The following is a 14,220-nucleotide window of genomic DNA, read 5'->3' on the forward strand; positions in this document are numbered from 1 at the left end:
AGTTGCATTTAGAATAGATAGCAAGGAGTCAGAACAAAAACCAGAAGCTGTACATCTCCCTGAGTTTAGCAGGGGCTGTGCACATAGCATGTGGAAAATAAACAAGGGAAACATTTGTCCTGAACTCACTTGAATGCCTTTTTTTATTTAGGAAATGATTACTGAGTTGAGGTGCAGAAGGATGCCATGACAGCTCTTATAATGTAGGTACAAGCTTCCCCTTGAGAAGGGGAGATCAGATGTTTTTTAGTTGCCATGTCTTTGACTTTAGAAAAGCTTTTCCAAGAATGGCTGTTTCAACAACGAAACCACACGGAGGCCAGTAAATGGACCATCTGTGCTCAGACTTGTCCTACTTGTTTTCCTCAAGGTTTATTTCCTTTTTAAAACCTGCTTTTGGAAAATATCTTAAGTACCTATTCCCATTTAGATATAAATTACTGATTAAGTCACTTTTAAATTATTCCATTCTCTGAGGAATTTTCATTTAACAGGGATAAAAACTTTTTTTTTTTTTTTGAGTTTATTTATTCTGAGAGTACATGTCTGCACGCACAAGCGAGAGAGGGGTAGACAGAGAGAGAGGAAGAAAGAGAATCCCAAGCAGACTCCAAGTATCTTTTGAGTGATTGTTTTAGATCAATCATTGTTTTGAGTATTGGGGGTACAATGATAAATAATGTATAGTCTTTGACCTTAAGGAATTCAGTCTAATAAAGGAAACAGACTCCAAAGCAGATGTAGTACAATTACGTATGATATAAACAACAGTGGAAGTATTTATTAAAACGTTTTATCAAATGCCTGATATATACTAGGCACTGTATCAAACACTGAGAATATAAAAATCAGCAAGAGCCAATCCCTGGTCTCAAAGTTGATTGGGTGAGATAGACAATTATAATACTGTATGATAAATTCTTTGATGGAATTAAATACCCAGAGCTTTGAGAACATGAAGTATTGTATTTATGGAATTGAAAATAGTTGGGTATGGTTAGATCATAAAGTACCAAGGCTATTATTTCTCCAGAAACATTTTGGGTATCAGTAGAAAAACTATTTTTCTACATGGCCCTGAAATTGAAGTTTACTATCAACACTGCTTGTTATTATCCACTTTATTCATAGTACATTTGAGTGTGCCCACCTCATTGAAGAACTTTAAATTGTACTGAGTAAAGCCAAGTACCAACTAGAAACTAAAAGAAGAATTTTCTGTCACATAGAGATCTTTAGCCAAATTTCCAATGCCAGCAAGTCCATGTTTTCCTCACCCTTTCCCATTGAATAAACAAGACAATCATTTTTTTTGGCTGAGTCTTAAAGAAATTAAAAAAAAAAAATACTGAACAATTATTGTGCTACCATTATTTACATTAAAAATGTTAATGTATATTAAGTGAAAAGCAATTTCAAAACAGTATATGTATGTTTACAAAAGAGGAAATATATAAATACGTGTGTGTGTATACATAATTTTAAAAACTATAAGAAATATATCACAATATTAACGATAAGTATTCCTGGGTAGTGACATTAATGGGCATATTAGAGGCTGCCTACATTTCTTGACCTTTGGCTCCCTCCACCTTAAAGTCAGCAAGGATACGTTAAGTCTTTCTCCTGCTTCAAATCTCGGACATCATAACCTGCAAAAAGGCAGGGAAAACTCTGCTTTTAAAAGGTTTGGGCAGGGGCTCCTGGGTGACTCAGTCAGTTGAGCATCTGACTTTGGCCCAGGTCATGATCTCTCGGCTTGTAGGTTTGAGCCCCACGTTGGACTCTGTGCTGACAGCTCAGAACCTGGAGCCTGCTTCAGATTCTGTGTCTCCCTCTCCCTCTGCATCTCCCCTGCTTGTGCTCTGTCTCTTTCTCTCTCTCTCAAAAATAAATAAACAAGACAAAAAAAAAAAAAAAGGTTTGGGCAACCAAGAAGATCTCTCTATCTTAAGGTTGACTGATTTGGAACATAATTACAAAATCTCTTCACAGCACTTAGATGAATGTTTGAATCAGAGAGAAGATATGTGTACACCAGAGTTGGGAATCCTGGGGGGAATTATCTTAGAATTCTGAATGGTCGATCTTTATTTTCTTTTAGTTTAGTTGTGTTTTCATTGAACATAAGATATTTCGGGTTTTGTTTTGTTTTTTTACTTTTTAAGCTATATTTTGAATTCTTTATACTAACAAATGTTAGATGTTTATGGATCTTTTTTTCCCCCCCTTGGCCTGACTACCATATCTTCTTTCTTTTTGGAAGCTTTAAAACTCTAGACTAAGAGAGATGGGCACTTGGTGTCTAGTCTCAGTTAACCTCCAAAGCAACTCTGGAACCTCAAGAAAATAATACTTTCCACTGTTCCTTGGAATAATGCCACTGGTCCTAAGCTTTAAAAAGATGTCTAAGGACTAAAGTAGGGTCATATCTAGTATAGTAATTAAAATCATAGGATGTAGGTGCACCTGTCCAGCTCAGTTGGTGGAGTGTGCAACTCTTGATCCTGGGGTTCTGAGTCTGAGCGCCATGTTGGGTGTGGAGATTATTTAAAAACATAAAATCTTAAAAAAAATAATAATAAAAAATAAAAATCATAGGATGTGAAGTCATACTAGTTATACTGTGTGTATTTCTTGGGCAAGTTACTTATCTTCTGTGCCTCAATTTTCTTCATCTGTAAAATGAAGAAAATAATAGTACCGATCTCAGAGAATTCTTAGGAGGATTAAATGAGTTAGTATATAATATATGTAGAGTAGTGCCCAGCACATGGTTAAGAGTTCAGTAAATTATCATTGCTATTATTGTTGTTGTTGCCTAAGGATAGTAAATTTACTTAGGTAGGTTTTTCTTTTTTTTTTTTTAATGTTTATTTTATTTTTGAGAGAGATGGTGTGAGTGGGGGAGGGGTAGAGGATCTGAACCAGAATCTGTGCTGACAGCAGACAGCCCAATGTGGGTCTCAAACTCACAAACCACACAATCATGACCTGAGCTGAAGTCAGGTACTTAACCGACTGAGCCACCAGGCGCCCCACTTAGGTAAATTTTTCTTATCAGAAACTCTGAAGCCTTCATCTTGACTTTTCTATTAACCTGTTGTATGATCTTAGACAAGTCATGGGAATTTTTTGGCATTCTTTTCTTCATTCGTAAAGTATAAATTTGGAATAGATTATCACTACGGCTTATAAATTTTAGCTGGTGTAGTTAGTGTTTTTTGGATAATAGTGACATTATAAATAATAAATTCAGTAAGATATCTAGATACAAAAATAATATGTAAACATTATTAACTTTATTATGTACAAATACCAGTTGGAAGAGTCCATGCATTCATATAATGACCCACCACCATATAATGACCCTAGACACACTGACCTCCCTCCAGAATAGACTTCATTTACTGCTGTAATGCCAGCATCTAAAACAGTCCCCATAATAGCTCAGTAAACATTTCTTGTAAAGGGAGTATCCTCAAGAAATTCTCAAGCTGGTGGGGAAGGCAGACAATTCTCAAGCTAGTGGGGTAAGCCATTACAATATACTAGGTTAAGTCTGGTCATAGAAGGAGAGATGCCGAATATTGCCAGTATTACTATTGGATTTTAGATTTTCCATGTTCTGCTTTTGCCCTCTTCAGCTCTGTTAGAACAAGGCAATAAACTGCGTAATGCCATGGTGATTTCTGCAATGAAATCGAGCCCAGATACTAGCATGCTGTTGGATGAAGTTCATCCTCCCATGAAGGAAGATTTCCTCAGAGCCTCAACACAGTAAGTTACAGGGTAAACATGATTCTTAACAGTTCATTTCTTAATTGCTGCTAATGTGTGTTTTTGTTATAGACTAAATAATCTTAGAAATGCTCAGCAAATAATTCTTAATGTAGTGGAAGGAAGGAAGGAAGGAAGCCTAAATAAGGAGTTAAGACACTCAACATCTAGACCTAGCACTGGCATTTGCTAATTTATGTAAATGGCTAAATTCTTTTCTCCCTATAAACTGGCATGCTTATATGTATAATGGGGATACTTTCTCCTTCTCTGACAGAAATCAAATTACATTCTAAGGTAGAAAAGGGTTTTGTAAATTGTGAAGTTTTATATATATTTAAGGTAGTTAAGTCTAAAGTGTGTTCAATTTTATATATTGAACCATCTCCATGTACTATCTCTTAGCTCAGTTAATTCTGATTTAGATTTCTCCTCTACGTTAGCCACTCAGAAAGTACTTTTCCATACCGTAGAATCAAAGCCTTGTCTAAGAACCAATTTAAAGACCACATAGAAGATCACCTCCTCCCTCCAACTAAGAATACATTTTGGAAACATGACACAAAAGCTGACACCAGAGCCATACAGCTGCTCTTGGGCAGGTAAGGGCTTTTAACTATCTTTCTTCCTTTTAAATTCTTCCTTCAATTCATTGTGTATATTGTTAACAGATTTATCTTCTGAAAGCAACACTTCCTTAGTCAATTGACTTCCAAGTCAATCTCTTGATTATTTGCATACTAAATAACAATCATTACTTATTACCTACTAAGTAAAAATCCAGTCTTTAGCCTTTTATTCTTAGCTTCACTTACAGAATGGTCTTCCACCTTTCTATTGTTATCTCCCAGTTCTCTCCCCAATACCACTGTTAGGGTATAATTTTCAAAACTCAGATTTTATTTTTTTATTTATATGTATTTTTTTTTAATGTTTATTTTTGGTAAAGAATAAGAGAGAGCACAAACGGGGAATGGCAGAGAGAGAGAGGAAGACACAGAATCCAAAACAGGTTCCAGACTCCAAGCTGGTTCCAGACTTCACAGTGCCTGACACAGGGCTCAAACCCATAAACCGCAAGATCATGACCTGAGCTGAAGTTGGACACTCAGCCAACTGAGCCACCTAGGCACCCCTCAGAACTCAGATTTTAAACAGATACAGCTTAACTCAGGGTCTTATTGTGCCTCTTATTACCTATGTGGCCGACGTAATTAGGCATGAAAAAAAATAAAAGGGATACAAATTGGAAAGGAAGAAGTAAAACTATCTCTATTCACAGATGACACGATCTGATCTGTGCAAAATCCTAAAGAATCCACTAAAAAAATAAAACCAGGAAGATTGCAGAATATAAGATCAATATACAAAATCAGTCATACTTCTGTATCCTTGTAATGAACAATCCAAAAATGAAATTAAGAAACAATTCCATTTATAATAACATTGATAAGAATAAAATACTTAGGAATAAATTTAACAAGAGAAGTGCAAAACATAAACTCTGAAAACTGCAAAACATTATCAAAAAAAGTTTTAAAAAATTTAAATAAGTGGAAAAAATTCCCATGTTCATGATTCAGTGCAGTCTTTCTCAGAATTTCAGTTGACTTCTTTGTAGAAATTGACAACCTGATTCTAAACTTCCTATGAAATTGCAGGGGACCCAGAATAGCGAAAACAGTCTTGAAAAAGAAAAAAGTGGGAGGATTCACACTACTTCTCATTTTAAAACTTAGTGCAAAGAAGTAGTAATCAAATCAGTTTGGGACTGATATTAGGGCAGATATATAAATCAAGGGAATAAAAATGAGTTTAGAAATAAACCTGTGTTTATGGTCAGCTAATACTCAACAGGATGTTCAGTCAGTGGGAAATAGTCTTTTCAACAAATGCTACTGGGACAACTGGCTAGCCACATGCCAAAAAATGAAGTTGGACCTTTATCTCAAGCCATATTTTTAAAAAAATCTCAAAATAGATGAAATAGCTAAATGGAAGAGCTAAAACTATAAAGGTCTTAACAAAAATTGAGGTAAATCTTTATGACCTTGGATTCAGAAAAGGTTTCTTCAATATGACATCAAAATCAAGCAATAAAAAAATAAATAAATCAGACTTAATGAAAATTAAAAGTGTGCTTCAAAGAACATTATTAAGAAAGTGAAAAGACCACAAAATGGAGAAAATATTTTCAAATCTGATAAAGGACTTATATCTAGAATATATAAAGAACTCATACAACTTAATAATTAAAGGGCAAATCATTCAGTTAAAAATATGCCCCCCCACCTCCCCAGGGTGCCTGGGTGGCTCAGTAAGTTAAGCATCCAACTTCAGCTCAGGTCATGATCTCACAGTCCATGGCTTCGAGCCCTGAGTCAGGCTCTGTTCTGACACCTCAGAGCATGGAGCCTGCTTCAGTTTCTGTGTCTCCCTCTCTCTCTGCCCCTCCTTGACTCACAGTCTGTCTCTTTCTCTCTCTCTTTTTGTCTGTCTCTCGCAAAAATAAACAAACATTAAAAAACACTTTTTTTAAATATGAGCAAAGGATCTTAATAGAAATTTCTCCAAAGAAGATAGTGAAATGGCTAATATACACAAGAAAAGATGCCAACACCATTAGTTGTCAGAGAAATACGTATCAAAAACACAGTGAGATACCATTCATATGCTCTGGGATGGCTAGAATAAAAAAGTCAGATAGTCAGTGTTGGTGAGGATGTGGAGAATTGGGAACCCTCATACACTGCTTACAGCAGTGTAAAATGGTATAGCTACTTTGGAAAATAATCACTTCCTCAAACTGTTAACGGGTAGAGTTACCATTGACCCAGCAATTCAGCTCCTAGGTATACACCCAAGGGAAATGAAAACATAAGTCCATGCAAAAACATGTACATGAATTTGCATAGCAGCATTATTCATAATAGTTAAAAATGTTCATGAGATGATACGTAGGGAAGAAAAAAGTGGGGTATTCATAAATTGTAATATTATTTGGCCAGAAAATGGAATAAGGTACCGATAACATACTGTAGCTTAGATGAACCTTGAAAACATGCCGAATGAAAGAAGGTTGTCACAAAAGAGAACATATTTTATGAGTCCATTTGTATGAAACATACAAAAGAGACAAATCTGGAGAAACAAAAAGTAGATTCAGGGGCTTTTTAGGGCTGGGTATGATGGGGGGTAAGTCATAATAGCTAATGGATACATAGTTTCTCTTTGAGGTGATGAAAATATTTTTAAAGTGTGGTGATGGTTCATATCTGTAAATATACTAAAAACTACTGAACTTCTCACTTTAAATGAATGAATTGTATGTTATGTGAATTATGTCTAAATGAAACTTTTTTTAAAAGAATCTAGCATAAGGTCTGAAAAATGACACATCAAGATATACAATCATGAATTTTCAAAATACTGGGTAAAAGGAGGCAGTCTTAAAAACTTCTAGAAAGAAAAAAAGAAAGGTCATATAAACAGTATCAGAATTGGAATGACATCAGCTACTCCGGAGAACTGACCAAGATGGTGACATAGGAGGCTTCTGAACTCCTGTTCTCCCATGGACACATTGAATGTAAAGCTACACACAGAGCAGTTCCCTCTGAAAAAGATCCAGAGACTGAGCAATTCCTACATATTGTATGAATGAGAAAATACCACTGAAATGGGTAGGAAAGGCAGGTGACTGTTTTGTGTAATATATAGAATTCAATACAAGAAGTCAAGGAAAATGAAGAAACAATATGTAAAGCAAATATGAGTAAATCTGAAGGGATAAATAACAGCAATACAATAATAGCAGAGAACTTTAATACCACATGTTCCACAATGGATAGATCATTCAGACAGAAAACCAATAAGGAAATACTGGACTTAAATGACACAGACCAGATGGAGCTAATACACATATATAGAACATTCCATCTAACAGCTGCAAAATACATACTTTTTTCAAGCACACATGGAACATTATCTGTGATCATATATGGGGCCACAGAACAGTTCTTAATATATTTAAAGAGATGAAAATATCAGGCATTTTTTTCTGACCACAATAGTATGAAACTAAAAATCTCAAGAAGAAAACTAGAAAATTTACAAATATGTGGAATTTAAATGACAGGCTCCTGAACAACTAGTGAGTCAAAGAAATCAAAAGGGAAATCAAAGTAACTTGAGACAGAGGAAATTGGAAACACAAGCAGATCTAAGAGGAAAGTTTATTGCATGAACATGTACATTAAAAAACAAAGTAGGGTGGCTGGGTGGCTCATTTGGTTGAGTCTCTCACTCTTGATTTCAGATTGGGTCATGATCTCATGCTTCTTGAGATGAAGCCCTGAGTCTCATGTTCATGAGATCAATCCCAAGCTTGCTTTGGATTTTCTCCCACTCTCTCTGCCTCTTCCCTATTAATGCATTCATGCACTCTCTCTGTCTCTCTTTCAAAATAAATAAACTTTAAAAAATAAAATAAAAAATGAGAAAGGTCTCAAATAAAATAACTAAATTTATACCTCAAAAAACTAGAGAAAAAACAATCTAAGCCCAAAGTTAGCAGAGGGAAGCAAACAAAGATCAGAGTAGAATATGAAATAGACTACAAAGGCAATATAAAAGATCAATGAAACTAAGAGCTGGGGGGTTTTTGAATACATGAACTGGTAGCAGACTGATGCCTTATGATTCCTTATGACTGATGCCACAGAAATACAATCATAAGAGACTACCATGAAAAACGATATGCCAACAAATTGGAAGAGCTACAAGAAATGGGTAAATTCCAGGTTATGGGTATTAATTAAGGAGGGCACTTGTGCCTGGGTAGCTCATTCAGTTAATAAAATGTCCGACTTCAGTTCAGGTCATGGTCTTGTGGTTTGTGGGTTCGAGCCCCACGTCAGAGTCTGTGCTGACAATTCAAGAGTCTGGAGCCTGCTTGGGATCCTATTTCTCCCTCTCTCTCTGCCCCTCCCCTGCTCTCATGCTCTGTCTCTCTCAAAAATAAATAAGCATTAAACAATATTTTTTAAAAAATAAAGGTACTTGTTATGATGAGAACTGGGTGTTATATGTGATGAATCACTAAATTCTTTTTTTTTTTAATGTTTTTATTCATTTTTGAGAGACAAAGCATGAGGGGGTGCGGAGGGGGATGCAGAGAGAGAGAGGGAGACACAAAATCTGAAGCAAGCTCCAGGCTCTGAGCTATCAGCGCAGAGCCTGACGCAGGGCTCGAACCACAAGATCATGACCTGAGCTGAAATCAGATCCTTAACCGACTGAGCCACCCAGGGCCCCGTGAATGACTAAATTCTACTCCTGAAACCAATATTACACTATATGTTAACTAACTGGAATTTAAATAAAAATTTGAAAAAAAAAATGGATAAATTTCTGGAAATATGCAACCTACCAAATCTGAATCATAAAGAAACAGAAAACTTGAACAGACTGATTACAGTAAGGAGATTAACAAAATCTAACCTTAGAGTAAACCAAAACCTCCCAAGAAAAAAAATGTCCAGAACCAGATGGCCCCACTAATGAATTCTACCAAATATTTAAAGAGCTAGTACCAATCCTTCTCAAACTCTACCATAACACAGAAGAGGAGGGAGCACATCCAAACTCATTTTACAAGGCTAGCAGTACTCTGATACTAAAGCCAGACAAGGATACTACAAGAAAATAAAAGTATAGGGGCGCCTGGGTGGCGCAGTCGGTTAAGCGTCCGACTTCAGCCAGGTCACGATCTCGCGGTCCGTGAGTTCGAGCCCCGCGTCAGGCTCTGGGCCGATGGCTCAGAGCCTGGAGCCTGTTTCCGATTCTGTGTCTCCCTCTCTCTCTGCCCCTCCCCCGTTCATGCTCTGTCTCTCTCTGTCCCAAAAATAAATTGAAAAAAGATTTAAAAAAAAAAAAAAAAAAGAAAAGAAAAGTATAGGTTTATATCCCTGATGAACAGTTGCAAAAATTCTCGACAAAATAGCAAATTGAATTCAACAGTACATTAAAAGGATTATACACCATAATCAAGTGGAATTTGTTCCAGGGATACGGGGATGGTTCAATATCCATAGATCAATAAATATGGTATGCCATATTAACAAAATGAAAGGTGAAAATCATATGATCATGCCAGTAAATGCAGAAAAAGCATTTGACAACATTCAACACCCATTCATGATGAAACCTCTCAACAAACTGGGCATAGAAGCAAGGTACGTCAGTATAACAAAGGCCATGAACAACAAGCCCACAACCGACATCATAGTTAATAATGAAACACTGAATGCTTTTCCTGTAAAATGAGAAACAAAAGATGCCTGCTCTCACCACTCCAACATGCCTGTTTAATGGGTCATAGAGAGTAGAATACATTCAAAGAAATGTCAATTGTAAAAAAGTATTAAAAGGAGAGGACTGCATTCTAAACAGTGGAGATCTTAACTTTAAGGGTGTGTGATGCAGGAGGGAAAAAAGCAAGTAACTGAGTGACGGGAACCTCAGTAAATGATTGCTATGTAAGATACCAAAAAGTAGAACTTCAAAAAGGAGCAGTGTTCTGGTACTACAGAGAAGCCATGTGAATTGGGAAGTTGTTAGTTGGGTTTTGGCAGTTAGGGAGTTCTCACCTTTGAGAGAGATTATTAGATTACTATAGATCAGTGGTTCTCAACTGGGGAGCTATTCTCCCCTACTTGCAGCCCCATGAGATATTTGGTGATGTCTGGACACATTTTGGATTATCAAAACTGGGGGAGTACTACAGAGATATGGTGAGTAGAGTTCAGGGATCCAAAATGCACAGAACAGCTCCCAATGACCAAGAATTATCTGACCCATCATATCAGTAGTGCTAAGTTTGAGAAACCCTGCTGTAGATTAAAAAAAGGTGAGGAAAGGAGCAGATATCTATTGAGCATCTGTTTGTTCCAAGAGCTATAGGAAAATGATCTAACTTGAAGGTAGTAATTATGTGCTGGTTTGGTTTTGTTTTTTTTTTTTTGTTTTTTTTTTTTTTGTTTTTTTTGAAATTAAAGAAGAGGATGGGGCACCTGTCTAGCTCAGTTGGAAGAGCATTTGAATCTTGGTGTTGGGGTCTTCAGTTTGAGGCCCATTTTGAGTGTAGAGATGACTTAAATAAACTTAAAAAAAAGGAGGGGGGGTAAAATTATAGCAACTAGCATGAATGGGAAGCAAAATTGAAAGAATTAATAATAAATCAAATGCTTAGCATGGTACCTGGTACATATTAAGTATTTACTAAATATTATTGCTTTTATTATTAATAACCGGTTCATTACCTGGGTGGCTCAGTCAGTTGAGCGTCCGACTTTGGCTCAGGTCATGACCCCGCAGTTTGTGAGTTCGAGCCCTGTGCTTATAGCTCAGAGCCTGGAGCCTGCTTCAGATTCTGGCTCCCTCTCTCTCTGCCCCTCCTCCACTCACACTCTATCTCTCTAAAAAATAAATAAACGTTAAAAAATTTTTTTAAATAAATTCAATAAATCCATTTACAGATGTTCATTCAGTGCTAGTTACTATACGAGAAACAAAAACAAATGAAATATATACATACTTGTATGCTTATATTCCTTATTAATTTACAAACTTTTTGTAAGTAGGGTTTCTGTTTTACTTATTTCTATATCACACATAGAATTAATCTTGCATAATTAACCCAAAATACACATATTTTTGCTTAATGGAAAAAGGCTTATTTATGAATTCTTCACAAAAACAGCATAAGCATTTAACTCATTAAATTATAGTTGATTCTTTACCTTCTTCTCCCTGTTAGGTCATAAGCAGTGCAAGAATATACAGCAAGTTAGTTAGCCATCTCTGTATCATTCAAGACCTAACAAACACCTTGCCTGGCACATAATAGATGCCCAGAAAAATGTTTGTTAAATAAATGAGATCACAATCAGTGTCAGTAGTGTATTTTTTAAATACTAGCTGTTATCATCCCAGAGGAGGGGGAATACAATATGAAAATACTTATCAGATAGTCCTTCTGTTTAATGTGAGTCTTCTGCTTAACACATTTCTTCTATGTTTGAAACTTAAAAGTTTTTAATTAAAAAAATACAGTTGAACTGAAGCTCCTTTTAAAGTTCTTCTGCTTTGTTTTTCTTATCTCTACAGTGCTGAATTATCCCAAGGTCATTACTGGAATGGGCTAGGCTCTCCTCCAGATTCCCCATCTCCTGGGAGTGATGTGTATTGTAGCAGTGAGCTGAATGACCCTCAGTATGACCAGAGTCTCTTGGAGAGCTTATTTTACACGGCACCTGTAAGTCATTAAACCTGCTGCTTTGGGAATTGAACATGAGTATTAATATTATTAGGTGCAGGCATGTTGCCAGACAGAAAGCTATCCATTTTACATATCTCATTTTACAGATGAGGAGACAGGCCTAGTAAAGTTAAGAATTTAGGGGCAACTGGCTGGCTTAGTTGGTAGAGCATGCGACTCTTGATCTCAGAGCTGTGAGTTCAAGCCCCGTGTTGGGTATAGGGCTTAGTTAAAAAAAAAAGATGGGGGTGCCCTGGGTGGCTCAGTCAGTTAAGCATCCGGCTCTTGATCTCAAGCCCCATGGAACCTACTTAAAAAAAAAAAAAATAAACCAGATTTAAGAATTTTGTCCAAGGACACATGTTAGAGCCAAGGTTAAAATTCAACTTTACCTGAGTTCAAAGCCTATGGTATTAGTATGTGGCTTCCTTAGACCTCTTCTAAGGAAGAGCTAATGCAGGCATACCCTCAAAACCAACCTCAACTGGTATCTTTTCAAAATATACCAGAAACACTTCTACTCACAGGTGTCAAATACCTCTACTGACCCTTAAGACATGACATTCTCAGGGCGCCTGGTGCTCAGTCAGTTAAGCGTCTGACTTCACCTCAGGTCATGGTCTCATGGATCGTGGGTTCGAGCCTCATATCGGGCTCTGTGCTGACAGCTCAGAATCTGGAGCCTGCTTTGGATTCTGTGTCTCCCTCCCTCTGTGCCCCTCCCCCACATGTGCTCTGTCTCTCTCAAAAATAAATAAATATTTAAAAAAAAAATAAGACATTCTCTTTTCCAGGTAGTTCTAGCATTTTCAAAGTTCTTTGTTATATCAAGCTATATGTTCTATTCATTGATGTGCCCTCTTATAGAGTCTATATGTAATAAGTCCAATCCCTGTTCCATAAGTAAACATTTATATTTATGAAGATTGCTGTCATACTCCTGGTTGTTCTTTTCTCCAGGTCAAAGATAACTGAAAATAGAAGGTAGTTTATATCAGCTCAGTGGTAAGACAAGAGTTACCAAGGTCAGAGGAAACAGGGAGAACTTTAACATGAGATTCTCAGGAAAGGACATTATGTGGATTAGGGGGTTTTAACTGAGACTTGCAAAATAGTGTCTAGAGAAGTAGAGAAAAGATATGAAATGGGAATAGAAAGAATGACCTGTCTAGAGAAGAAATTTGTGCATTGCAAGGGATCTAATTTGAATTGATGAGAAATTTTGTGGGAAAGCCATCATCAATAAGGCAGGCTAGCCTATTGCTTTCTGTGACAGCCTTTGAATGTCAGGTGAGGAGGAAATGACATGATCAAGATGGTGGTTTAGGAATGTTAATGTAGGGAGCTAACTTGGGGGAGAATACGTGGAAGCGAACAGGAGACCACAGACTGGAAACCATTGGGTTATTGGAGGTGTGTATTAGAGGGAGAGCTTGAAAGAGAGTGGCAGCAATGGGGCTGGAAAGGAAGAGATGGATTTCAAAGGCATTATAAATTATTAGGATTTCATGACTTTTTATATTAAAAATCATCACTGATGCTATGTTACTTATGGGATAAGAAGGAAAGGGAATTTATCTTTATTACACATTTTTTAAGGCTTATTTATTTTTTAAAATTTATTTTGAGAAAGATACAGAGAGCAAGTGGGGGAGGGGCAGAGAGAGAGGGAAAGAGAGAGAGAGAGAGAGAGAGAGAGAGAGAGAATCCCTAGCAGGCTCCATGCTCAGCACAGAGCCCAACTTGAGACAGGAACTCACAAACTGCAAGATCATGACCTGAACCAAAATCAAGAGTCGGACGCTTAGCCAGCTGAGCCACCCAGGCACCCCTTTATTATACATTTTTGATGTGGTGGGGAATTTACAAGTTATCTATTATTTTTGAGTACTGTGCCAAATGTTTTAAATTCATCATTTCTTTTACTAGCCCTATAAGATAGTGTTGTCTTTTACCTATCATGATATAAACGCTTAGAGATGTTAATTACTAGTAATTAAGTGACGGAGATAGAATTCTTACCCTGGTCTATCTGGGGAAAAGCCTGTATTTTTCCCACTAGACCACATCATCTCATAAGCCATAAGCATGGCATTATTATCTGATCTTGACTTACCTCC

General features: G+C 36.7%; 1 protein-coding gene across 11 annotated transcripts in view; it reads left to right on the forward strand.

The window, feature by feature from the left end:
- Positions 1–14,220, forward strand: part of C2CD3 (C2 domain containing 3 centriole elongation regulator) — a 144,567-nt gene that overhangs the window by 25,178 nt on the left and 105,169 nt on the right. For 8 of the 11 annotated variants that reach the window (XM_058687784.1, XM_058687791.1, XM_058687794.1 and 5 more), the window contains exons 6-8: positions 3,648–3,780; positions 4,224–4,382; positions 11,950–12,097. In XM_058687784.1, coding sequence (XP_058543767.1) covers positions 3,648–3,780; positions 4,224–4,382; positions 11,950–12,097 — 440 coding nt within the window. The remainder of the gene's footprint in view (positions 1–3,647; positions 3,781–4,223; positions 4,383–11,949; positions 12,098–14,220) is intronic. The other 3 variants (XM_058687786.1, XM_058687787.1, XM_058687790.1) reach the window with 2 other exon arrangements.

This window comes from Neofelis nebulosa, chromosome 10 (genome assembly GCF_028018385.1).
Source record: "Neofelis nebulosa isolate mNeoNeb1 chromosome 10, mNeoNeb1.pri, whole genome shotgun sequence".
In the NCBI taxonomy this organism is placed as follows: Eukaryota; Metazoa; Chordata; class Mammalia; order Carnivora; family Felidae; genus Neofelis; species Neofelis nebulosa.